Here is a 26,259-nt window from a genome sequence, read left to right as displayed (position 1 = left end):
GTTCAGGAGACACTTGTTAGCAGGGATCCTAGAGGGTAGGGCTTAAATTCGTAGATACAGGTATGCCTTAGATACCAATGTGCAGAGGACGGGGCGGGGGGGTGGGGGAAGGAATACACAGTGAGCCCGCCCCTCACAGGACAGCAAGGCTCTGAATGACCCCTTAGGGGTGCAGATTAGAGGCTCCCTTACCACTCTCAGGGGCTGACTGGTGCCACATAGAGCTGGAGAGGAGAGAGTGATTGGGTTTATGACAGGATATGGGAGGAAGAAATTTGAATTTCATGATTTGTAAAGAAATTACTTCGCCAGAAGATTATGCACTAATTTTATTAATTAAATTTTATTTTAATGGCAGATGGATGTCATCTACATGAATCTTTTGGGGAATCATTTCATAGCATAAGTAGTTCCCCCTAAAGTGATTTGTTTTATAGTAAATCAAAGTTTGGATTAGCATATGACAACTTATATTTACACATATATATAGCCTTTGCACCCATGATAATTGCTGCCTCAGAAAGTGCAAACAGCAGATAATCCAAAATTAGGTTTATTCTTGGTCCAGCAAAGGTCTTAAGTCATTCCCAGCTTCTGTTTCTTCACCTCTAAAATGGGAGGGTTGAGATATTTGCTCTCCATGGTCCCTTCCAGCTTTAGGACAATGCAACCTGGACAATCAAGAAATGCCCAATAGATCAGTAGGTCCAGGAAGTCAGGAAATGAGTCTGTTTTTTTCTTATTATGATATTCTCCTGCTACTTAGAACAGTGTGTGACATTTAGTGGGCACCCAGGAAATGTTTGTTAAATGAATGAAAAATGAATATATCAAGTAGCTTTTGCATTTGTTGGAGATTCTTGTTGTCGAACCCAACAGTCATTCCCTCTTCCTTCTTTGGAATAGAACTCTGCTATTGTTTAAATGGCTACCCTCCTCCATATCCCTAAGTTTCAAGGGCTGTGCTCTCCAGACCCAGTGCTGAAAGGTGGCACTGGCCAGTCAAAGTGATTCCATTGCTTTTGCCCGTGGTTGGATTAAGCATGGTCACATGATATAATTCTGGCTGTAATGATAAGTTAGGGGAAAATTACTGCAGGACTCTAGGAAATTTCCCCCATTGATAAGAAGGGACTCCTTGAATAAAGCAAACTGCCCATTGTCGTCCTGTCTACTTGACTCCTGGGATGATTGCAGCCGACTTACAATCATGAGGGAGCCAGCTGAGGACAAGTTGAGAAGCCTAGAGTGATAGAGCAGAAATATGGAAAGAATTTGAGTCCATGATGACAGTGTTCAAGCCCTGAGGAAACTAACTCTGGAGGAGCCCTGCTGCTGGATTTTGTAATAAGTGAAATCATAAATTCTTTATGATTTAGACAGTCACGTTTTTTTTTGTTACGTGCAGCCAAAATTATCCTAATAAAATGTCACTTTTATAGTTATTATACAGATGACTTTGGTGAAAATGAAAGAGTCTTTATTGCTTATAAGTTGGAGCTTATTGGGTAGAAAATAAAGATGCATTTTTATTATCCTTTCGCATACTGTGGAAAATTGTAAAAAGCAAAAACTGTTAGATAGGGAAGAGTCTAGTATTGATGACAACAGAAAAAGCATACCTATCGCAAATTTTGTAAACCATGTAGAGATATTACAGAACTGGGCAGCTTTAAAAATGATTTGTGAGGCTAGATATAGTACAATATTTCCACTTTAAAATGGGTTAACATTTGTAATTGGTTACATAGATTTTTTGACTTTGATTTTTCTTTAAGGTGGTAGGCAAAAGCGCTCTGTTCCATATTTTATGCAAAATTCATGACGCTAGCATTAATAACTGAATCACTAAAATACAGGCAAAGCACCCACAGCTGTGTCAGTATCTTTAAAATAGAGAAATGTCAATTATTTCTTTGGTGTCCCACCCATAGCAGGAAGTTGGGTGCTGAGGCAAGCTTGCTAGAGGTTCAGGCCTCTACATGATTAGCTATAGTATTATGGGAGCACATTATAGGATTAGCTGAGGATAAACTATTATTAGACCTGTCAATATTTGTTAATTGCTGGATACATCTCATCTCTGCCTCAACACAGAATCTCTCTCTTTTGAGCCCAAACACACACACACCTTGGGCCACAGTAATGGCAGTTGATTATAGTAAGCACTGGTCTCAAGGACCCTGAAAACTTAATTTTTGGTTACACTGTATCTTTCCAGGATTCTGGTGACAGGTGTCCGTAACCCTGCTCTTATTCCAGAGATATCTTTGCTTATAGAAAGCACCAGAGAGCTCTAAGCATAGAGTCCCACAACCACACAAATGAGGTTGTTACCGAGAAACAGAGCAACTGGATGATTGTGCTAGAAGAAAAGGTCTTTGAAACCTTGATTGACAAGTCCTACCAGTTGCAACAAAGAAGCCTTTCCATTCAGTTATGTGATCATAACATTCTTAGTCATAAGCTGTCATAAATTTCTTCACCTTATAACCACTCTTATTTCATTTATTTTGCTTTCTCTTCTTGCCTCCGTGCTTTTTTTTGCTCCCACCCATTCGCCCTCCTTCTCTCTTTCTCATAGGTTTGAGGAGGTGAAAATTTTGCCTTACAATAGTAGAGAAGTGGTCTTGTGGTTTTTCACAGACATAAGTCCTATGTTAACTGTAAAGCCATTAGTTGGAGGTGTGATAAATGGCATATTCCATTCTGTTAAGGTCTAGAAGCCTTCAGAGGGGGCTAAGTCCACATTAGGTTTGCATGAATGCTTCAAGTCCATCACTGAGGTTAGTTCTATGCAGTAGAAGAAGCACGATGTAATGGAAGGAGATGGCAATTTAGAATGAAGCAGGCCTGAGTTCACAAAGCATCTGTGTTACCCAGTAATTGAATGACTTCAACCAGATAATTAGCCAATAGAAGAGACACCTCAGTTTTCCATTTGCCAAATGGGATATTAATATAGACCTTGTAAGTATTAAGTGGGAGGAGGCATGGGAAACAGCTTAGCACTCACTCATTTTACAAACTTTTCTTGAGTACTACTCTGTGCCAGGCATATGTAAGGACAGGAAATTCACAACCAAATATGGCACAGTGCCTGACCCCAAGAATTCCAGAAAAGAAGCCCAGAGGAGGCTGGAGATGGTGGCGATGATGATGGTACAGTGACAGCGAAGGCTTCACTGTAATAATGAAGATCCCTGAGATGTATCACGAAGGCCGAGCAGGAATTAGGTCAAAGGAGAAGTGAGGGGAAGGGTAGGTCAGCTTGAATGGAAATGTAGTGAGGACACTAAGGTTTCCCAGAGCATGAGGAATTACCACTGGAATTGTATGGCTGGATCAAAGGGAGTGATGGAGGTAGTGATAGGAGATGAAACCAGAGAATTTGTCAGGAATCCCACCGTAAAGGGCCTTGTGTGCTGATGTATGAAGTTTGGACTTACCCAGGTCACTTGGTCACATAGCCTGTAAGGGGTAGGTAGATGTAAGGTGGAACTCAAGTTTTCTTTTTTCTTTTTTATAAATAATTTTTATTGGAGTACAGTTGCTTTACAGTGCTGTGGTAGTTTCTACTGTACAGCAAAGTGAATCAACTCTATGTATACATATATCCCCTCTTTTTTGGATTTCCTTCCCATTTAGGTCACCACAGAGCACTGAGTAGAGTTCTCTGAGCTATACGGTAGGTTCTCATTGGTTACCTATTTTATACATAGTGTCAATTGTGTATATAACTCAAGTTTTCTAAATCCAAGACCAGGAGTTCTTCATTACAGCTCACCGTCTCCTTCGGTATGGGACCTTAACATAGTGACCTTAACCTCATCGCCTGCAGGCGTCACCCGTAATGGTATAGTCTGGATTAGAGAAGGGGGAAAGTGTAGCCTAAGTTTCTCCTTGGGATGAGGAGGTACAGGTGGACCCACCAAGATGTTAGCTGCATGGTCAGGGGCAAGCTTGGGCAAAGTAGTTAGCCTATGGCTTCTAAAGTAGAGGGAGTCTGAGATTAGGTGCCATAAAAGACCAATAGCAGGTGGGAAGCCCATCCAAAAGTGAGTGAGGACTAGGAATAGGGGTTGATGCCCTGGGTCAAGCAATAGGTAAGCACGATTACAGAGTAGGAAGGAGTAAAGATTGCAAGAGGGAAGAGGGTTCGGGACCCTCTTCATAAGGGCTGTGAGGCTCAAAGTCCCTTGTTACTTATTAGGTTATTTATAAACTAGTAAGTTTTATAATTAGGTCTATAATTAGATTATAAAGAACCTAAAAATAATCTCTGGCTGCAGAGGGTGTGCATGAGCTAAATGCACTCCTCGTTAAATGCACAGAGTTGGCACAAAGGGCGAGTTGTAATTTGCAAAGAGAGCATCCATTGTAACTGAGCTCACCTTTGCAGTATACCACTCCCATGCCCCAGTGAGGGAGCTTTCCACTTCCTTCGGTATCTTAGCATGTGCTTTTCCTTCTTATGTCCTAAGGCCCTCTGAATGGAGGTTGCCATTTGAATATTTACATAGTAAACATTCCCTTGAGGATAACCCAGGCTTTAAACAGTCATTTGTTGAAACTCACCTGCCTGAGAATGTTACACTATCTTCATATCCTAAAGAACATCACTGTCCCAGAAAAATCATGCTAGAGAGAATTCGCATTTGGGGAAAAGTTATCAATAGATGGCAGAAGGGAACAAAAAGGACCCCCAAGAAAACCCATTCCAGCTGCTTTCTGGGCTAGAAGGCCAATCCAGTACTACACGTCTTCAAGCAGTGTCATCTTGGTAAACCTGTTTCTGTTTGCTTTGCTGGGGTTAATTTCCCGTCAAGTTGTTTGGGTATTAGACCGTAATGCTCTGAATTTGACAGTCCTGGCTTGCTTTCGGTAGAGGGATTACTGTTGGTATGTGTCACTGAAAGTAACCAGTTCTTTATTCCTCTGCCCCCTCTTGCCCAAACTAGAGAAGCATATTCTTTCAAGATCATTTTTCAGTGTCTATATGTCATCTTGATTTTGATCTGGAAATACTAAAGTACATTGAATTCTAGCTAGTGCCCTGAAAAGATCAAGGAACCCCTGCACTGTGTTGCCCGCAGACCAGCTGGGGCTGCACTCATCCAAGACTTGCTTTTGGGTTGATGCCAGTTACTGAACCCTAAATTCATGCCTTTTGGGGAAAACCTAATGCTCCAGTTTGCAATGGCACTGATGTTTTTCAAATTACTTCAGAGCCATGAAGACATGGCTCTTTCTAAAATAGCTTGCAGATTCCGCATCGTAGTATATATAGTAAAGCCAGAAATTTTTTAGAACTCTAAAAAGAAATGTATGAGGCTGTGCTTTTCTATGGAGCACAGTTGCAAAAGTCATCTTTCCTAATTTGTTAGAGTCTGAAAACTTCCTTTAGAATCCTCAGTGGACTCTGGGTCCAGCAGAAAATGCTGCCTGTCATCTACTAAGTGATCCGGTAAAACCACTGGAGGACCTAAACTTTCAAACGTCATGATGAAAGGATGCAAACACCATCATAGCTTGCTCCCGGAAATGGGACTTATCAAAGCGAGATATGCTAATTCTGGAACTAAGGCTCTTGCCGCATCTTCCTTCTTTCTCCTCCTACTTTTCTGCTTTCATCATTTCCTGAGGATGGCGGGGGGCAGGGGGTGGGGGAGTGTCAAGTAATCACTCTGTTCCTTCTGAAGGGATCCAAATCTTTCAGCAGGGCCATATCGTCCATCAATTTACTCATATTTAAGAATTGCATTCTCAAATGACTAACACTGCTTATCTTCTCCTGTCCCATAAAAACCATTCCTGTGATTTGGAAATATTCTGATAATCTTGGGTCAGAAAAACCAATAGGTGGAACGGAAGCTTAATGATGGCAGAGATCGTGAATTGAAGTATCCCAAGCGCTTAGAAGAGTGTCAGGCACAGAATGAGCATGCAAAATATTTGGTAAATAATAACAGAAGGAATGAATAAAGATGCAAGTGCGTTGGTCATTAATTAAGCAAGTCCAGAGAGTATGAGGTGCTATTGGAAAAGTGCAGTTTCCTCTGTTCTTCCCTCTTGGGTTGAGAGGTTTGAATCATGGAATGAGGGTGGAAGAATGGGTGAGGAGAGGTTTGAGAAGACTTGGAACTTTCAGAGAACAAGGTGAAGGGAGAAGAAAAGGCTTAAAAATGAACAAACAGTAAATACCCTAAGGAATTGAAAGCAGGGACTTGAACAGATATTTGTTCACCAATGTTCAGAGTATCATTTTTACAATAGCCAAAAGATAGAAGCAACTCAAATGTTCATCAACAGATGAATGGATAAACAAAATGTGTTATGTACATATAATGGAAAATTATTCAGCCTTTAAAAAATGAATTTCTGATACACACCATAACATAGATGACACTGGAACACATTATGCTAAGTGAAATAAACTGTAAACAAAAGAACATACTGCATGATTCCACTTATATGAGGTAGAGTAGACAAATTCATTGAGACAGAAAGCAAAAATAGAGGCTACCAGAGGCTGGGGAAGGGGAAATGGGGAGTCATTGTTTAATAAGTGTGAAGTTGCTATTTGGGATGATGAAAAAGTTCCAGAAATGGATAGTGATGATGGTTGTACAACATTGTGAATCTACTTAATGCCACTAAATTGTACATTAGAGATGGCTAAAATGGCAAATTTTATGTGATGTATATTTTTCCACAGTTAAGAAAATAAACAACAACAAAACCTGACATTTTGATGTGCCCAGGAAGCAAAGGAAACTCCATCTTTTTCTCTGACTCTTTGTCTCTGCCGTGGTACAGAGGACTTTGGCATCAGACAGAATTGGCTCAAATGTAAGCCACACCCCTGGTGTGGAATTGGTCAAATTAGTTAACCTCTCAGAGTTCCAGTTTTCTCACTGGTAAAATGGAGATGACAGAAATACTGAATTATTATGATGTGAGAATGTGTGTTATCATGTATGTAAAACTCTTTAGCACAGGCAATAAATGGTCAGTTGATGTCTCTCTCACTCTCTCCCCATCTCTCTATGCTCACCACCCTTCCCAGCGTCCTCTTCTATCTCTTCCATTTTACAACATGTGGTGCCCTAATCCAGGGCCTAGATCTCTAACAGATGGTGTTCTCCCTGGCTGGGCTCAGGGAAGAGTTCCCATAGAGAAAGCCGTTCCTGATCCAGGTGTGTGTTTTGAAACCTTTCTGTGCAGCTATTTCAAACTTGAGTTCCCATTCCTTTTGTTGTGCCTCTGGCATTGCCTACTCAGCCTACACATTCCTCCTTGCATCAGGGAATTCAGAGTCCGACCTGTTTCTTGGATCATCTTACCTTCCTTAACACCAAAGCTAAAAGAACTTCCTCAATCCTATGGGTTGAGGCCATTGGAGCCCTTGCTTCATTCTCTCTTTTACAGTTATTTTTATTTAAAAAATTATGTAGGTATAGTTTTGAGAGTTAAACATTTCTACAGTGATTATGATGAAAAATAGTCTCCTCCCTCACCTCTGATCCCAGCCACTCAGAAGCAGGTGCTATTAACTATTACTGCTGTTATTGCTAATCTGGCACTCCACTTTCTAAATGATAAGACTTTATTGCTATACCCTGTTTTTTCCCTCAAGTTAGATATTTTCAATTGACTTCTTAGAATAAAAGATGAAGATTTTACTCACTTAAAAATCTTTCCCAATTTTCTACCTCCACGTTCTCCCTCCCTACATCTTTCCATTATACAATTTTGGATTATATTAACATTTAAAGTTTAGATTTTTAGAGTGATGTAAATCTTATTCCCAATGGTAGTATTTTTATTATTTTACTTGTACAACTTATAGTATTTTTATTATTCTTCTTGTGCAACTACTTTTAATTTCCTTGGAAATAATAATCACTTAACTTTTTATTTGTTTGGTAAATCTTTTTAAGACCTTAAATGTCTGAAAATGTGTTAACTTCACCACCACGTTTGACTAGTAGCTCGAGTAGAGAATTCTAGATAAAACTAATCTTTCTTCAGCATATTAAAGCCATTATTACATTTCTTCTAGTTTTGGCATTGCTGTTGAGAAGTTCAGTGACATTGTGATGTCTGATCTTTTATATCTGACCTACTTTTTTTTCTGGAAGTAATTATGACCTTCACTTTGTCCTCAGTTTTCCGAAGTGTTGTGGTGCTATATCATGGTGTGTGTGTGTGTGTGTGTGTGTGTGTGTGTGTGTGTGTGTGTGTGTACTGTGCTGGACCTTCAATGGGCCCTTTCAACCTAGCAACTCATGTCTTTCTTTTAGTCAATACTCATAAATTATTTCTTTGATAATATTCTTTATTTCGTTTTCTCCAAACTCTTTCTGAAACTCTCTCTTTGAGTGTTGGATCTCCTAAACTCATCCTCTAGTTCTCATATATTTTGTCTCCTATTTTCTACTTTGTCTTTTGTTCTGCTTTTGGGAAATTTTTTTCACCTTTATCTTTGAGTCCTTCTACGGACCTTTTAATTTTGGTTCCAGTGTTTAACTTCCAAGAGCTTTTTCTTATTCTCTGAATGTTCTTTTTTACAGCATCCTGGCTTTATTTTATGCATGCAATAGCTTTTGTCTTAAAGTTATGAATTCTAGAGATATTTTTGGACGGTTTCCTCTGTTTTCTCCATTGACACTCTTTCTTCTGAAGTTCTTTTTTTCCTGTTTGTCTAATTTAGTTCATTTTTCATTGTGGGAGATTTTCCAAAAATTTTTGTGACCCTTGGTTGTTTATTCATATGTAAGAGTAAGGGGATCAAATGCTGATTAAAGCTCTGTGAGCCCTAGGTGGGCTTGCTGGCTGGTGGTTTTCCCCATCCGTGACTGGGTCCAGGACCTGGCCATTTTTAGAGGGAATTCAACCATTGGCAAGTAAAGATACTTTTCCTCGGTCAAATTAAAACCTTCAAATTTTTGTGGTGTGTGTGTGTGTACAGGAGTGTAAATCTGCCTGAATCATTCTGGGAACTAACACAGTTAGGGCTCTTAAGATGGACAATGTTGACTCCCAACTTGATTACCCTGTTTTCATCCAGAGTCTTTCTGGTTTATTCATCCCAGAGTGTAAGCTTGCAGATTTCTATCAGGATTAGGGAGTAAGTCATCTGGGCTATGAGAAAAATCTAAGGGGTTTCTTATTTATTGTATAGGTGGGAAGTAATGGAAATACTCTTTAAAATGGCAAATGTAGAAAAATTGGATACAAAATGAATGCTCATCAACAGGGACAAGGTTAAGTAAATTGCGGCACAGCCATATCATGACATACTATATAGCCTATAAAATCATGCTTTAGACAAGATATATTACATAGGAAAATTGTCATCTTGTATGGCTAAGTGAAAAAAGATGAAGGTTATAAGAGATGTGTAAAATGTGACTGTGTTTTTATTAAAACAAAACTAAAAACTGCCTTACTGTAAACTTTCTATCTCTATAAATATTTTAGTAGTAAGACAAGGGATGTGTTCATAAAATAATCCAGAGGATAGAGCTCTTTAAAAATAAGATGGAAAAGTTTCCAAAAAATTTTTGTCCCATCTGATAAATACAGCTGTAAGGAAATAGTTTTTCCAATTACTCTGGCTATTTATTTTCTGCTTCTAATCTTTTCATCTCTATGGCTCACAGATGATTCTGCATGATTTTTTAGCCAAATTAGGAAGTGGGGTGCAAGCTCTCTGATACCAAGTTATCCAGGACCCTGCAGCAAACTTTTGTGGCATGAACTCAGGAAACCAAAAAACCCTGAGGCCAGGAGGCGTATAAAATGAATGAAAGCGAGCAAGTTGCAAACATCTTTGGAAAAAAACAGCATTTAGGGGGAAAACATTCAGTCTTTTATTATTAAGATGTTAGCAATAAGCATTTTGACAATGCTCTTTGTGAGGTTGAGGAAGTTCTAGTCCTAGTTTGCCTAGAGTATTTATCAGGAGTAGATGTTATATTTTCTCAAATGCTGTATCTGCATCTATTGAGACAATCATATTTTTAAAAAAATTTATTAATAGTGTAAGTACATTGATTTATTTTCAAATTGTAAACCAGCTCTGCGTCCTTAGAATAAATCCCATGTGGTCATGATGTATTAACTTTTTAATACATTGTTGGGTTTGATTTGCTAATACTTTGCTAAGAATTTTTACATCAGTGTTCATGAGGGTGATTGATGTTTTCTTATACTGTTTGCCTGGTTTTGGTATTAGAATCTTTTGAAATGACTTGGGAAATATACCTTCCTCTTCAATTTTCTGGAAGAGATCAGGTAGAAATGGTATTCTTCTTTCTTCTTGAACGTTTGGTTGAATTCACTAGAAAAGCCATTTAGAGGACCTTGAATGCTAGGCTCAAGAGCTTGGCCTTCGCTCTGAAACCTTCACTGGTCCCTATGGTAAAGAGATGATGTCTGAAAAGTGTGTTTTGGGAAGATGGATCTGGAAGCTGTGGGCAGGAGATATGTTGGCAGTGAGGGCCTAGACAGAAGCAGCAGGAAAAAACATTATAATTTCCAAAATTTCTGCAGATAAAGCTTTGCTCAATTTTTCACAGGCTTGAGGGAACTCCCCACATAAAAAGGAAAGTGACTCCATTTGATGAAAACTGCAAACAGGCTGGAAGGTGGCTTTTCTTCACGGAGAGGCTCTAAGGGTGGTGCAACTGTTGTCACTGAAAAATTAATCTTGGTGCCCAAGGTTTCTAGTTCAGCTAAATAAGTCCAGTCTGGCTTTACGCCTGCTTTATGAAGTCCCCAAACCAGAGTTAGATTTCAGCATTTTTAAGTGATTGAAAGTTTTTTTAAAGGAAAGTGATTATTGTGGTCTGAACGCGGGTTGGAAAAGAATTTCTAGACACAAGGCAGAATGTAAAGGAGATAGAATTTATTAGAGGGAAGGGTCGCTGCCAGAACAGCGAGCTGACTTCCTAGTAGTCTGGGAGAGTCGAGCCCGAACATGTGCTATTGATCAGTTTTTATAGCCAGAAAACAAAGGAATGGTCCGAGGTGAAAATTTCATTTACTGGTTGGTCGAGGCACATATACCTTCCTTCTGTAGGGTGGGAGTGGGACAGGCCAGATGCCTTTCCTTATTTGGGACAGGTCCCATGGCCCAGGTGGGCGTCGCCCAGGTGGTCTCAGGAATTTCGTAACCATCGCAACATGGTGAGTAGGGGGTGTAACGCTGAAACTTTTCAGGCAGGGTCGTCCTTTGTCCTTGAAGCACCATTGTCCTTGGAGCGCCACAATTATTTCAGATTTTCTTTTCTTTACAGGTTTAAAGAGTCATAAAGGAAACACACATCTTAAGGACTCGTTCATAACACAACTCTAAATTTGCTGCCTGCCCTCAACACTGGAGATCTGTCATTTTGAATAAGCACAGTCTTCTGTTCTGGGCATAATATTCTACATATTTCCTTCTACACTGTTAATTATTTTAAGAACAATATTGCAATTTGATCATCTGATTGCAGTAGCCACTCACAATGGGTTTCACTTTATTGCATCAGCTCTAGGGATAGGATAGGCCAATGCCAACCAAGGAGCTTAGTAACTCAAACTGCAAAAATAACAATATGTTATTTGTTTTAAGACTGAAGCCATCATATTTTACAAGCTCTTTTCAACTCATGAGTGAAAATACTTCCCCAAATATAAGTTTCATGAGAACATTTTTCAGCATTTTCTTCTGCACCGCAACTCAAACAATGCCTATATATTAGTAAAGCAGGCACACCTTTCTAATATAATGCAATGCTGTTGCGAGGGAGACACAAGTGACATCAATGGAAAATTCAATGTATTAGGGAATGACTTTCATTTGGCATCAGTGTGAATGACTTGGCATTGTCAATATGGGTGGTGTTATTTTAAACACAGAACATCGTGCACAGTGATTTTCATTGTAAACAAAAAGTCCGTGATGTCAAGCTTCAGTAAAATGCCCTTCTGGGAAGTGAACCTACAAAATGTACACAAGGCAAAGGTCTTTTTTTCAAGCATCCCTGAAAAAAAAAAAAAAAAACCTCACATTTGGATAATACACATTTGTTAATCTCACCTGGCCCTTTAAACAACTATGTGAAGTGACTTAGTCAAATTTTATCGTTGACTCATTTTACAGATGAAAAATTGGAGGCTTGGAGGTGAAAGAGAATTTACCAGGATTATAAAGCAAGTAAGTGGCAAAACTAAGATGGGAACTCAAATCTCTTAACACTGGCTCCCCTGCTATTACTATTAATGGCACACTGCCTCCCTGGCGTGAAAACACGGATATGATGATGAAGCGATTCCTAGCTTGCAGAGCTCAAAACACGCACACCTGGTATGTAACAAAGGGCGAGCTAATATTCCACCCCCGGTGTTGAATAGTTTGTAAGTCAACTCCCAAATGTTATAGTTCCACAGAGAAAAAACTGTTAGGTTTTTGTTATTAAATAAGATTAATTCTGTCCATTAATATACTGTTTTGATAATATCTCAGACAGCGTATGTGTAGAATCTTAGGGAAAAAGGAGACAGTCATGGAAAATGTGAATGTATTTAAATGTATAAACCGGGGTTTATAGGACATTTTTAGAATCCATAGATAGGTACCAGGAGATACAGGGATCCCTGAAATTAAATGTAAATTTTTGTATGTTTTTAAAATTTTTTTGTTTTGTTTTTTTCTGGGCAGATCCTTTGGTTTCATCAAACTTTAAAAAGGGATGTGATTATTCTTGAAGAACAATTACTCTACTAGACATAAAAACAATTCCCCCTTTCCCACACCAAGGCAACCCCCAAAGATTTCTCCATCTCCTAAGCAATCAGAGAGCTTATTGTCTGTTTGCCACGTTTATTGGGTACCCATTGAGCACAGCTTTGCCTTGTTACCTAACTATCTATAAATAAGAGAGAGTTCATCTTAATCATCTGTGTTTGTTTCAGAGTACCCAGAATCCTCCTGTGTGTGTAGTAGTGCTTAGTAAATCACGGATTCATGAGTGTTGACTTTCAACTCTCTGATAACTAAGTCGGATTTTATCATTGACTCATTTTACAGATGAAGAAATGGAGGCTTGGAGCTGGAAAAGAATTTACCAGGATTGTAAGGCAAGTGGCAAAACTAAGATTGGAACTCAAATCTTTTTTTTTTTTATTTATAGCAGAATAACAATTCTTTACTCTTTTTTTGAAGATAAGGGATAGAAATGCTTTTCAGCTTTGTGTTTTGTGTCGCTGATTACATTTTCTACAGTTTTTTTTTTTTAAATTAATTTATTTATTTTTGGCTGTGTTGGGTCTTCGTTTCTGTGCGATGGCTTTCTCTGGTTGCGGCAAGCGGGGGCCACTCTTCATCTCGGTGCGCGGGCCTCTCACTATCGTGGCCTCTCTTGTTGCGGAGCACAGGCTCCAGACGCGCGGGCTCAGCAGTTGTGGCTCACGGGCCTAGTTGCTCCGCGGCATGTGGGATCTTCCCAGACCAGGGCTCGAACCCGTGTCCCCTGCATTAGCAGGCAGATTCTCAACCACTGCGCCACCAGGGAGGCCCTGGAACTCAAATCTTGTAACACTTTTCCCGGAATACACAAAGGCGTGTGGGATCAAGCTTTTTGTAGCCATGCTATGTAAGGTACTCCGTTAGCAAATTAATTCTAAACACTAAAATGAAGTAACAGTTGTGATTATCAAGTTACAGGATAACTTTTAAAATTGTCTCAGCAGTATATAGTAACCTAGATGAGTGTTACCCTAGTCAGTGTAATTCCCTTGGCTGGTTATGTGTTTATTTCAAAGATGGTGCTGTTGGCTGGAAGTATATTCTGTTAGAGTTCCTCATTAGGACGGCCAGGGAGGGTGTCAAAATGGTTTTAACCAACATGACAAATTACTGTGGTCCCTGACAGAACGCTCAGTGATTTTTGCTGTTTCAGAATATTCAGTCTACCCTCAAGGATATAAGTTTTGCTATAACAATATGTGAGCAAAAGACAGCCTTGTGCCCCCTGAACCTAAGTCCACAAAAGGACCTCCAACTTGGGTGGGGTGTAGGATATGTTGGAATAGGTAAATAACCTCTCAAGGGTACTTCTTTAATGAGATTATGCTCACCTGAAGGCGTCGTGCTGGTATGCTTGTTTATAAAAATTGCTTGCATTTGTGGGGTTAAGCTTAACGAACGGTATTCGAGCATTAAAAAGTGCCCAACTTTGTGCTATACATGGGGTGGGGGAGGGTGAGGGTAGGGGGACAAAGATAACCAAGACCGAATTCTTACATTAGAGAAGCTTTTATTTCATTCAATCAAGAAGGTATACACATAAAAATAGATAATCTCTATATAACGGGGTAGATAAGAGACACGTGAGCCAAATTGGGTCAACAGGGAAGGCTTCCTGTAGGAGGTGACATGTGAACCGAGTCTTGAAAGAAGAGTGAGAGCCAAGTGAGGAGAGATGAGAAGAGCACACAAAGCAGAGGGAAGAGCATGAGCAAAGGCACAGCTTTGTCTGGGAAGCAGCAGTTTGTGGAGTGGGGTGGAGATTACAGTCAAGTGTTACCAGAGCGTGGCGTTTGGGCTGAGGAATTGCAGGATAGAGGAGAATTGAGTAGCAGGGGTCGGGTCATGGTGGTCTCGAGCCTGAGCCTAAGAGTGCCGGCTTTCATTCTGTCGGCAGGCAGCAAGAAGTCATCTAAGACAGGGAGTGCCACAGTCATATTTGCACTTTGGAAAGATGACTCCATGGTTTGAATTACTCCCAGCCCCTGCAGGCCATTGCTATGATAAGTTCTGTACACTGACTAACTAGCAAAACACTGAGCATGCATCACCTAAAGCCACCTGACCCCACCTAATACATGGCATAATTTGTGGCATCATCTGGAGTGACTCTGTCCCTTAAGCTCCAGATAATATGGGCTTGAACTTCCATCTCACATTCTGTAGAAAGTCCGTGGTCCCCGTTCTAAGCGTCCCTGGGGGGCTTCTGCTCTCTAAGCTCTTGCAGCTACTGAGTTCAGTTCAGTTCCTGGATTGTTCCGTTAAGTCCCTTCCCTGTCCTGCTACCACGTCTACCCAGATCTGGGACTGGGCTCCTTTCCAGGACGTTCATCAAAAGCCACTCACACAAGGTGTGAAGCCACACACTTTCCTGAAGGGCTGAAGAGGTGGAAGGGTTCACAGTGCAGAAAATGTCAGCGGTCCCAAATTGCCTGTTAGGCGTTCCTGCTGTCCGGCAGCTGGAGCCCCAGAGGTCCGTGCACACCACGTGGCTCCACCCTCTTCTCCACCTTACTGCTTCCCAGCACTTCCCCACCCCCCTCCTGAGGCCTCTTTTCTAGAATGCAGAGCAATTCAGCAGTCTGTCGCTCACTCCCCAAACCCAGCCCAGGACTTCCTTTGGCAACTCCAAAGATTCTCCTTCTCTCACAGCAGTATAGAAATTTCCTTTCCCAGGACATTCCCAGCCCTCCTGCCAAGGCAAAAGAAGCTACAGTTAGTTTGGGTTTTAAATCGTCTTTATTTTTCACCTTCACGTCACTGGATTTCTAAGAGAACTAGAGATTCCGTCGAAACCGGTGTGCCACTTTTGGCGAATTGGCACTATTAATGAGGTCCGTGGAAATCTTATCTGTTTCCTAGAGGAGACAGTGTGCAGAGCGCTGGGCACACAGTGCCTGCTGCAGGGGAGGGAGAAGCCGGGGGGAACGGCACGTAGCCTCTAGTCCCAGCCTCGTCCTCTCCGGAGGTGACCGGATCCTGAGATAGGAAAGGTTGCTTCTCTTGTCTGAATGGAAGCAGGTACCGGGGCTGACGTCTGGGAAAAGGCTGTTTTCTGTTTCTAAGCTGTTTGTTAATATTTGGCTTCTGTTCTGTGACATGCATGGGCGCCCTTCAGAGACTCACCTCGCTTAAAGAGCCTTTCCTCTAAAAGAGGAAAGAAAAAAAAATTCCTCAGATTTTGGGTCCTAGGAGGCACTTGTCTTTCAAAACAATGTTCTTCTTTTTGTTTTTTTGGTGTTTTTTTTTTTTTTATATTAAGGCTCACGAGCTCTTGTTGAATTTCTAGGCACATTAGGAGAGTAACTGTTACTCTGTGGGTCATTGTCTGATGAATGGGGTCTCCTTGCTGGGTAGATATAGGCAGACATTATCTGCTTCCCCACCTGGGACCTGTTACCAATGGTATCAGACAAGTACCTGACTCAGTGACCTTGGGATGCCTTTCAACTGAGAAATACCAGGATTCTGAGATTTGTTGGGGGAAATAGTTTCGATAATCTGCCAATGCCTTTAGAGACCAGGTGGGTAACAGGGAACATATCAATACATAGCAGTTGGATAGATGGAAAATGCTGGATCCTGTCTAAAGCCATTACATTGAAAAAAATATTGTGCGACCTATAGAAAACATGCCTGTAGAGGACATTGCTCAAGAGCTAGCACAGAACTCTGTACAAAAAGGACCCTGTCAGGTAGGAGGACTCCCTTTGAATGGGTGCAAAGCTTGTACTTCTGTGCACTGGGAAGCCTATGCTCCAGGCTCTTCTCCTCTTCTAGATGCAGGCCTCCTTTGTTAGGGAGGAGAAGCATGACTTTCCCTCCAGCTACCTTGCAGCCTCATTGAGTTTCTCCACCGATGCTGCGGTCATGCCTGTCATCCCTGCCCAGTCAGGGGGCGGCCAAACTGATACCCGCAGGTAGAGAGCACAGCTGAGATAGCAACCAGCTAGCTTTTCCTGGAGGAGGGGACCAACTATCACGACACATCCTACACTCCAGAGACACGGCTTGTACACGTACTGTGCCCTCACCATCCCCATGACTGCTGCATGTGGAGTAGAGCTTTCTTCCATCCCCCCCAGCCCAGGCCAAGCCATGGCCATCTACCTGCCCTACTGCCATAGTCTCCTAAATTATCTCCCTGTTTCCACCCCTACTTCCCTGCAGCCTATTCTCAACAAAGCAGTCAGCACGATCCTTTTAAAATGAGATGTCCCTCTTCTGCCCCCAAACCCTCTTAAGTTGTCCCATCACTTAAAATCCCAAATCCCAACCACAGCCCTAGAAGTCTACATCACTTGGTCTTTGCTGCTCCCTTCTCCCCTCCCTCTCGGCCTTGGTCACCTCCACCTACATGGCCACCTTGCTTTATCATAGATGAAACAAGCATGCTCCTGCCTCAGGACTTCTGCTTCTGCTCTGTCCTCAGTAGGCCACTTCCACACTTCTACCAGGTTCTCTGCCCAAGTCACCTCCTTGGAGGGCTTCCTTGACGGCTGTTTCTAAAATAGCTCATTCTATCATTCTCTGCCCTCTACTCTGTTTGTTTTTCTTTGGAGTTCTTATCACTACCTGACATATTAAATGTCTGTTCCATTCCTGACTCCCAGCTAGAATGAGCACCATGAAGGATGGGGCTTTGGCCTGTTTTGTCCTCCACTGGTTCCCCAGAATCCGGAACAATGTATGGCACATAGGTGGTATTGAACAAATGCATGAAATAAGGACAAATGAAGTGTGTGTGTGTGTGTGTGTGTGTGTGTGTGTGTGTGTGTGTGTGTGTGTGTGTGTAGAGGCGGTACCTTTTGAAGGGGTTGGTTCATATATATCCTTCCTCAATTTCATTAAAAGTTCAAGAGCTTTTTGAGTTCCCTCCTAACTGATGATCAATTTAGGATATGCCAATTATAAAACTGTCCTAGAACCTTTCAGAAACTCTCACTGTAAGTCCCCTGATGCCAGAGAAGGAATGCCAGTTCTTATCTAGTTATCTAAAATCATCCTCCAGCATTTATAAGCCCTTCTCAGGAAATCACAGGGCTATTTGTTTGGGGTCAGGTAAAAAGGCAAATTTGCTTTTAGCTTTAGAGAACTAGTCCTCTAAATGGATGAATTTAAGAAAACATACATGACTATGGGTTTAAACCATACTCTCTGCCCTCAATCAACCAGTAGGCAAGAGATACCTCTAAATAAGAGCCTAGAGCATTAGTTAAATGTTCAGACCCAATACTTATCATTCTTCCACATCTCTTAGGTTATGGGCCCATCACATTTGCTGAGCATGATAAATCCAAAGATCATGCTAACCTCACCTTCTGGAGTGGTACAAAGTTTAACATCTTTCCCCCCCACTGATTAAACAGACCTCTCTGTATAACCGGTGAACTTAAACCAGTCACCTGGGCTCTTTAATCAGCAGAGGGTCACACATACAAGGATTTCTGCAGAGCTCTTAGGGTACAGCACGATTAATCTTGATTTCTTGGAGTGAAAAAAGATCTCCAAATGCTAGCATTTCGAGGGGAGACCTAAGAGGGAACACTTGCAAATGGGATTGAGTATGAGTGCAGACCAAAATCAGATCTCCAAATGGACACAAGTAAAGCATTTTAACTTTAAAAAAAAATGAATTATGATTTTTTTGGCACTGGAGAAGAAATAGCAGCTGTTACTTGAGTAAAGCACTTTATAAGTGTTGCCTCTCTGTCGTAGGAGGACCCTATGCAAGTAGGTGTTATGATTTTCAGAGGACAGAAGTTTGCATGATAAGCAACCTACCCGTGGCCACAGCTAGTCAGGTGGAGGAGGGAACACCCAAACTTACATTTCTGTCACTGCAAAGCTGGTATTCACTCAACATTTCACTCATTAAGTGAATCTTAAATTCATTAAGGACTCTCCTTATTTTCTTCCCACTACTCCCTGAGCCAATTCCAAGGTTTAGCACCCCATATCACTCAAACATGTGGGAGCCATTGCTTGGAAAAAGTTTCGGATGGAATATCTATATCTAAAGGCTCACAAAAATTTAGCCTTATCATAAATGAATTTCAACACAGACCACTTAAGAGCTGATGAAGGGAAAGTATCAAAATGATTTTTCTTGCTTGTCAAGGCCTGTCTTGTCCCTTCACCCTGGGGCTTCCTACCTTTAGGGCCTGTTCTCCGTCATCCACAGGGAGGAAGGTCTGGCCTAACATTCTTTGGTAATAGTGGCTTTGATTTTCGTTTCTCTCATGGGAGGGGTGGAAAGGGGGAGTTGGAGAGGGTGACACATTGGCTGTCTATGGTGAGGCACTAACTATACTTCTAAGGATGGCAAGAGAAGGGACATCTCTCATTCTTCCAACTTGATGGGTCCAGATCTGGTGGTCCTGGTTGGTTCCCAGAAAGGGGTGACTGAGCCATATTCAGTTGAGAAAAGGAGAAAGATTTGGGTAAAAACTTTTGGAAAAGTTCTCTAGAAAAAGGAAAGGCTCACAACAATTCTCTCAAAAATAAACTTTATTTAGGTTAAACGTACAGTTCATTAATAAAACAATGTTTATCTACAGGTCAGCAGGATGGGATGTGTCCCAACATGTGCCTCTAGAATTCTGAAGATTCTGAGCCTGGTAACTGGTTGTACGCTCTGGACTCCTGAGGCCTTACATGCTCTTAAATCACATTTTGGTATCAAGTGACATTTTTAAAAGGGCAAGAGAGTTTTGTCCAAGCCAGTCATTTCGTTCAAAGAATTCTTCCCCCTTCTTGCGCATGTGTGAAATGTGAGCAATGCCCAGGTCTCGGGGTAGATTCCAGAATACCTAAGATCCAGTCATAGTTACAGCGTCATCACTCTGTGGATGCAAGCTCCAGTTCCTTCTGTCTTCTTGGGCATGTATCTCCTTATAATAACCTTAAAATTTAAGATTTGTTGTGTTACAGCTTGTTTTCCCCAGTGTCTTCATACACAGGAATGATGTTGCATGTCTATAATTTCCTTTAGGGACTCTTTATCTTTCACTTTGCAATCCAGTAATCTACTCCTGCTTCTGTGATGGCCAAGGAAAATAATTCTGGAACTTCTAGTATCTTGTAGCATGGCACAGAACTAATAAACTTATTCTGTGCCAACCTGATGTGGAGGTGCTAGTGTTGCACCCCTGCGTGCCGCCATATTGGAAGTCAGCCATTGTGGGCATCTGAGAAACTGTGGAAGCATCCTAAGGTCATTAGTAAAGGGAACTCAGCAAACATACAACGTGACATTCACCTTAACCTTTACACAGCACTGCCTCCTTTCCTGAGAGGAGATGCCAGTAAGCATGTAGGGTTTGGAGTCATTTGTTATTTGTAGCCTCAGTTTTCACATCTATAAAATGGAGGTAATACTTACCTATTCAGTTTGTTGTGAAGATCAAATAAAATACATGAGAGCATTTATTTAGCACATTATTAAACGTATGGTGAGAAGTTAAGGGAGATTCAAAGTGCTTTAGCTGCCATCCAAAGCCTGTGCAGGCCCCCAAATATTTATTTCCACGTCTTAGACAGTGAAGTCAAAAGGTTGAGGCAGAAACACACCCGCTCTGTTTCTAGGGTTCAAAGCATGTAATCCTTTAAGCCTTTTAATCTATATAAAGGTACTGTGTCTACCTGAATTTCAGACTTAGATCTCATCAGATAGGTATAGTGGAAAACAGTTGGGACAAGGTCTAATGCGTGTTACACTCAATGAGTTAAGTTACCTGTAATTCTCACTGGGCAAGTTGCTTACCAGTTTCTAGACCGTGCCACCATAAATACAATTAGAGGCATACCTTTGAGAGTGACATAGAGCAGTGACGTGTGCCTTGCACCCTCTAAATGCCAGATGCAGGGCTGAGCTTTCGTGTGCCTTCTCACAATCCTTACCGTGTCATAGCAAGACAGTCCCCAGCACCTCTGTGTACAGAGTGGCTTAGTGACTTGCCCAAAGGTACCACATGCAAGGCTGACGCAGCAGCCAGCGCTCTTAACCTCCTTACTGCCAATCTGACTTTGCCCTTGAGCACAGTGAAGAAGAAAACTGTTTATGATGTGCCATAGTGTCGCCCGCAGAGCCTGTACCTCCACCCTCAGCCTGCCTTCCACCTGCCTCAGTGGCTGTGGATGCAAGGAGACTGACAGCGGGGCTGTTGGTCAGTGGTCCCGCTTCGTTCCTGTCTCTCAGATGAGCCAGGCTCAAAAACAGTAAACGCATTTGGGAGACAGGACAGAGAGATGGGCCACTCCTGTGGGCTGTTTCTTAGTAGCTTGTCCCTGGACCCCGACATTTCACATATAGGACCTCACCACTATCTCGCATTCAGCTTTTCATGTAAAAAGAAGGCTGATGACCCTTCCCATGAAGTTATTTTGAGCTGGAAAGCTTCTATGCTTGATTTGAGAGAAATAAGTCCCAAAAATGCCATTGTTTAATCTTCAAATTCGTTCCCGCTGCATTTGGAAGTAAGATACCTTTGAAGCCTTTTTCGACTTTTATGTATTCCTGAACTTCCACAGTTTAGGTCCACGAGATGGCTGAAACATGGACATACAATTCTCAATTTTCCCAAAGAGTCAGGCTGAACACTTGATTATGAAACTGAGAGCCCAAAATTCAATGATAAAGACTAGCAGGTTGTATTCTTCATTCTCAGACCCAAGTTGTCGCAGCAAAAGTGTAGATGCTTTTTGAGAGTTTCCCCACCATTAAAAGCAAGGAGTCCAGCTTCTATTGGGTTCAAAATAATAAACTGCTTCCCAAGGTAAGAATTCTAGGAAATTACTCGTTAGGCTGCACGACACGGGAGTACACCCCATCAGAATCTTCTGGTTGGGTGTGAGGATAGTTAAAAGGCAAACTTCGGTGGGAGGGAGACGCAAGAGGGAGGGGATGTGGGGATATATGTATGTGTATAGCTGATTCACTTTGATATACAGCAGAAACTAACACACCATTGTAAAGCAATTATACTCCAATAAAGAGGTTAAAAAAAAACACTTCTATTTAGGTCTCCCGTTTCTAAGTGTTAACTGAAGAGTTAGTCCTTCAAATGCCCTATAGTTTTGCTATTGAAAGCCTGTCTTCTCATTTTTTGAGAAGGGCTATCAGACTTCCAAAGATATAAGGAACAGAAGCAAGTGCCAAAGTTGAAGTCTCCATTTTTTTTGCCTTGTGTTCATCAAGAATTGAATACCATAGGTTCGGAAATGATACCAAGGCTTTAAAATAGCTATAAGAATGTTTTAAGAGAGCTGGTTGATCAACTAGGACTATTTCTTGCCAAATAGATAGCTTGCAAAGGCCACTTAAAAATTTGGACTCTAAGACTCGACTGGATTTCTTTACCAGAGGCCACAAACCTGTTTATTCATCTCTCAATATCAGTCTTTCTAGCAGTTGGTAAAGCCTCTGGAGGACTTCCTTTCTGTGACTTGTAATGACAGGCTCATTTAACTTCAAACAGCCGCCTTTAGCGTTTGCTAAGCTTCATATTTTATCTCTTAATTCATTCTCATTTCCCACATTAAACTCTAGAGACACAGCAAACTTACAGCAAAAGGTTTCACATAGGATCCTTAAAGTTCTTGTGTGAATACTGATGCACAGGCTCTAGTCTCCCATGAACTCTTACGTCATGCTGAATTGGCTAGCCATGTAACTATGCTAATTTCCATAGAAATATCTAGTTACTTCATTTCTGCAAGTGAGTTTGTACCTTTTAAGTCAGAGTTTCTGTCCTTGGCTACTTCCTGTGGAGAGCAAGGTAAAAGAATGAGATGCTTTAGACTCTTTGAAGGTTGGAAATTGGGACCTAGAACCTGGAGGAACACACTAGGGACTGGAATCCAGGAGATGATGGAGAATCTGCTTGATTTTCTTCTTAAAAACTATGACTTTGGGGCGTTAGAGTTGATTAATACTGTATAATCCTTGTAATGGGGGAAACACTGGTGTCTTTAAGCTTCCTAGGAGGGAATTCTGTATTGCTCCAAATGAATAAACCAATCAGTGCGTTTTGTACCACAGCAGGGTCAAAGTCCCAGTCAACCAAATGGCCTTTAGAGTTTACATAAGATGAATGCTCACCTACTTATCAAATAGGCACTCCAGACACCTCACATCAGCAGGCCACATCCTGTTTAGTGTTATGACTACCTGAAGATGAAGCAACAGGTGGCCAGAAGAGAGTCCTACCTTCACAACTACGTCCTTTTGCTCTACATGTTTGACCTCCACATCTCCCATAAAAAAAGGTTCACGCCCATTCTTTCTTTCACTTTCATCCATTTGACCAAAATCTCAAGAGGGTATCTGTTAAACAAGATGACAGAAGCACCTTCTTCATCCAGGATTATTGATCTCTTTGCCTAAGCCACAGCCACATGTCCACTGTCTTATTGATATTCCATATGAAGGTGGACTTTGACTCATCCACTGATCCATTTAGCTACTCAAAATATCTTCTCTTCCTCCTTTGGCTACTGCACTGATCATTCAATCCATGAAGATTGCTGCATCTTCTGCAGCGGACTCTCACCTAGAGCATCTTCCCAGGGTTAAAACCTTGTATCTTCCCTTGCTTGTTGGCTTCCTGTGGCTTTAGAGAAAGAAATGGCCAATCTGATGGAAAACTTATGCAAGCTCTGTGCTACTTTTTCTTCTACCCAAAGTTCTTATCTACTCTTCATGTTACATGTTTCAAAAATTGTCCATAGAAGGAGTCCATCCTATGCCAGCCAGCCTGACAAGTTAGATCATCTTACAGATTCTCCATGAAGTCACTTTAGAACAGTGGTTTTCAAATTTTAGTTCACATCAGAATCACCTGAAGGGCTTCTGAAAACCCATATCCCTGGACCTTACCCTCAGAGTTTCTGATTCAGCAGGTCTGGGGTGGGGCCTGAGAATGTGCACGTTTAACAGGTTCCCAGGTGATGCAGATGCTAACCTTAACTCCACTGAGAACCACTGCTTTAGACTGTTCAAGAATGGCATTTCTGCTTGTTACCTCCCTAGCTCTCCTCAGGGTCGACTGTCTAGGCGTGTAAAAGGAGGAAGTCCTTACCCATGCTTTGCCAGGCACTTGCCCTTGAACAGTATATAATGATAGGCCATGTAAAACAGAGACTTAAGTACAGAGAAGCAGAATTGACAGAAATCTTGGCATATGTTTCTGGATCAGGCAACAAATGAATGAGAATAGGAACTTTCCTCAAAGAAGAAGAATTCCAGGTGCAGGTTAAGCTAGCTTCTTTTACAAAATAAATATTTGGGGAGGCAAGTATTAAGTGGTACCTCATCCTTTTAGCACTTGATTGTAAGAGAAACAAGCCAAATTGTAGGCTTCCTTATATAATACAATATCAAGATCTATAGCTCATATATTTAGTTAGAACACCTGATACTACTCAGCTTGTTTATAGAAGTTCATCCTAGAGGAATAGGCACAAACCATGGTTAAGCTGCTTGGTTTAATTTTTTTAGCACTTGGAAAAAAAAATGTACAGTAGTTTGAATACTTAGTCTTTGCAAACCTCCATTGAGGCCAAAGATTTCATTCATACGTACAAAATTAGTTTACAATTTTTTTGGCAATTTCATCTTAGTAACCCGTTTTATCCTATTGCCATTGTCCCAACCATTGAAAAAGTTTACAATAATTTACATAGAAATATTTTCAAAGTGCTTAAGAATAGTGATTGTTCTCTGGGATATTTACAGATGGCCTATACAATGTATGTACAGGTGGTATACGCTATAGCACAAGTTTCATTGCTGGAATATGGCTTTCTAGGGAAAGTGCATATTTGGCCAGAGGTGGCAATACTGTCTAGAAATTCAAGGGTTACAGATACTTTTGGTAACCACATCCAAAGCTGAAGTAGAAGGTGGACAGGAATATTTACAAAAGTAATATAAAAATGGTTAAGTATACAAGCTTGATCCACGCAAAGATATTTCGATGTTCTTCCAAACTGGAGGAAGAAAGAGGCTTCAGCTGCTGGCTCGGTTACCATTCCGAAGTGGGTTATTACTGGTTTAGACCTCAAAGGTCACGACTTGTCTCAGAAGTCAAGCTAGATCATCGTCTGTGCTTACAACGGATATCTGTAGAAGAGAAAAAGCATGGAATGTGTCTGGTGATTCCCTCACTTGTAGCAACTTCAGTCTCTAAAATGAACCTTGCTTTTGCGTTGGTCAGAGACCAAAGGTGCATAGAAGGGAAGCCAGATCCCAAACAGTATTGAGTTGCATCACTAATGCATTTTAACTTGAATTCAACTCTATCTACTTGGTAGAGAGAGAAAACAGTGTGACTAATTCTGCCTGTTCTACTTAATGGTCTTAGAACCTGGAGAAAAATGTGAAAAGACACACGTGTGCCGTGAACTGACCACACTCTTGTTTCACCAGAGCTTGAGGGAGTGCTCAGCACTTGTTCTGTTCAGAGTTCTGTAAGTGAAGGCCAAATACTCCACGTGAGTTTCAACTGAAGAACAAGTGACTGACTCTACTGTTGAAAGGAAAGCTAGCTCTACGAGGTGTAATAGGTCATTTTCAAGTATTGGGTCATTTTGGCTAAATGAATCTTGCTCAATACACTGACTTTACGTCAACCCCCCTATATACGATATGCTAATTTACTTTTAAGTATCCAGCAGGCAACTGATGGAACAGTTCGGAAAGGAGATACTTGGCTCATGCTAATGTTTACATGTAGTTTCTATAACCCAAAATACCTCAAATTGTAGAGTGATGTCCTTAATTGACTTGTCATTCTGTTTGGGGCAGATACTTGTCAACTGACTTACCTAAGTTCTAACAGCCTAGACTGTCTAATCTCCAGGTAGTAGATGAAGTATTTGGTGGCTCCATGATTCTAAATGGCTCTTTCTAGCCCAGGCAGCCATAGCTTGAGTTGTGGTCTCCTTTCCAAAAAGTCCTACCGCGAGTCATGGTACATAAAGACACAAAGCTGACTTACTGCTGGGTACGTGTGTCCGACAGAAGCACTGTGTCTACCGATGTCTATTGACAGGTCCTCTTCAGTGGTCTTCAAGTACACAGGATTGTCAAAGTTCATGCTTTTCATGTTCTTGTGTTGCCAATTCCGCCACATCAAGTAGCCACCTACTGCTGCCATTGCTAAGAGCACTGAAAAAAAAGTTAGAAGGTGACTAAACAAGGTCCAGTTTCAAAACATACAAAAACGATCATGCTAAAGAATCCATGATAATTGACATTAATCAAAGCTTCATGTTTTAGGAAGCTGGGATGACTAGAAGTTAGAATATAAATGGGCTGGGAGCTTAAAACAAGTTCAGACCAGAGGTTGTGTTATTCTATAGACTCTGGTGCTCAGCACATCCATCTGGGCAAGTGTAGAGTCCTGGGCCCCTCCCCAGGCTGACTGAATTCGAATTGCAGAAGCTTCTGGAGG

General features: G+C 41.3%; 1 protein-coding gene across 7 annotated transcripts in view; it reads right to left on the bottom strand.

The window, feature by feature from the left end:
- Nucleotides 1–24,270: 24,270 nt before the first annotated feature.
- Nucleotides 24,271–26,259, bottom strand: part of VLDLR (very low density lipoprotein receptor) — a 31,971-nt gene continuing 29,982 nt past the window's right edge. For all 7 annotated transcript variants that reach the window (XM_082470905.1, XM_082470904.1, XM_082470903.1 and 4 more), the window contains 2 exons: nucleotides 25,804–25,973; nucleotides 24,271–24,926 (listed from right to left, as the gene is read on the bottom strand). In XM_082470905.1, the coding sequence (XP_082327031.1) occupies nucleotides 24,891–24,926; nucleotides 25,804–25,973 (206 nt within the window). In that variant the 3' untranslated portion in view covers nucleotides 24,271–24,890. The remainder of the gene's footprint in view (nucleotides 24,927–25,803; nucleotides 25,974–26,259) is intronic.

The sequence above is a fragment of the Balaenoptera physalus genome (genome assembly GCF_965194825.1).
Source record: "Balaenoptera physalus genome assembly, chromosome: 7".
Classification (NCBI taxonomy): domain Eukaryota; kingdom Metazoa; phylum Chordata; class Mammalia; order Artiodactyla; family Balaenopteridae; genus Balaenoptera; species Balaenoptera physalus.
This window is presented reverse-complemented; position numbering and strand designations above follow the sequence as displayed.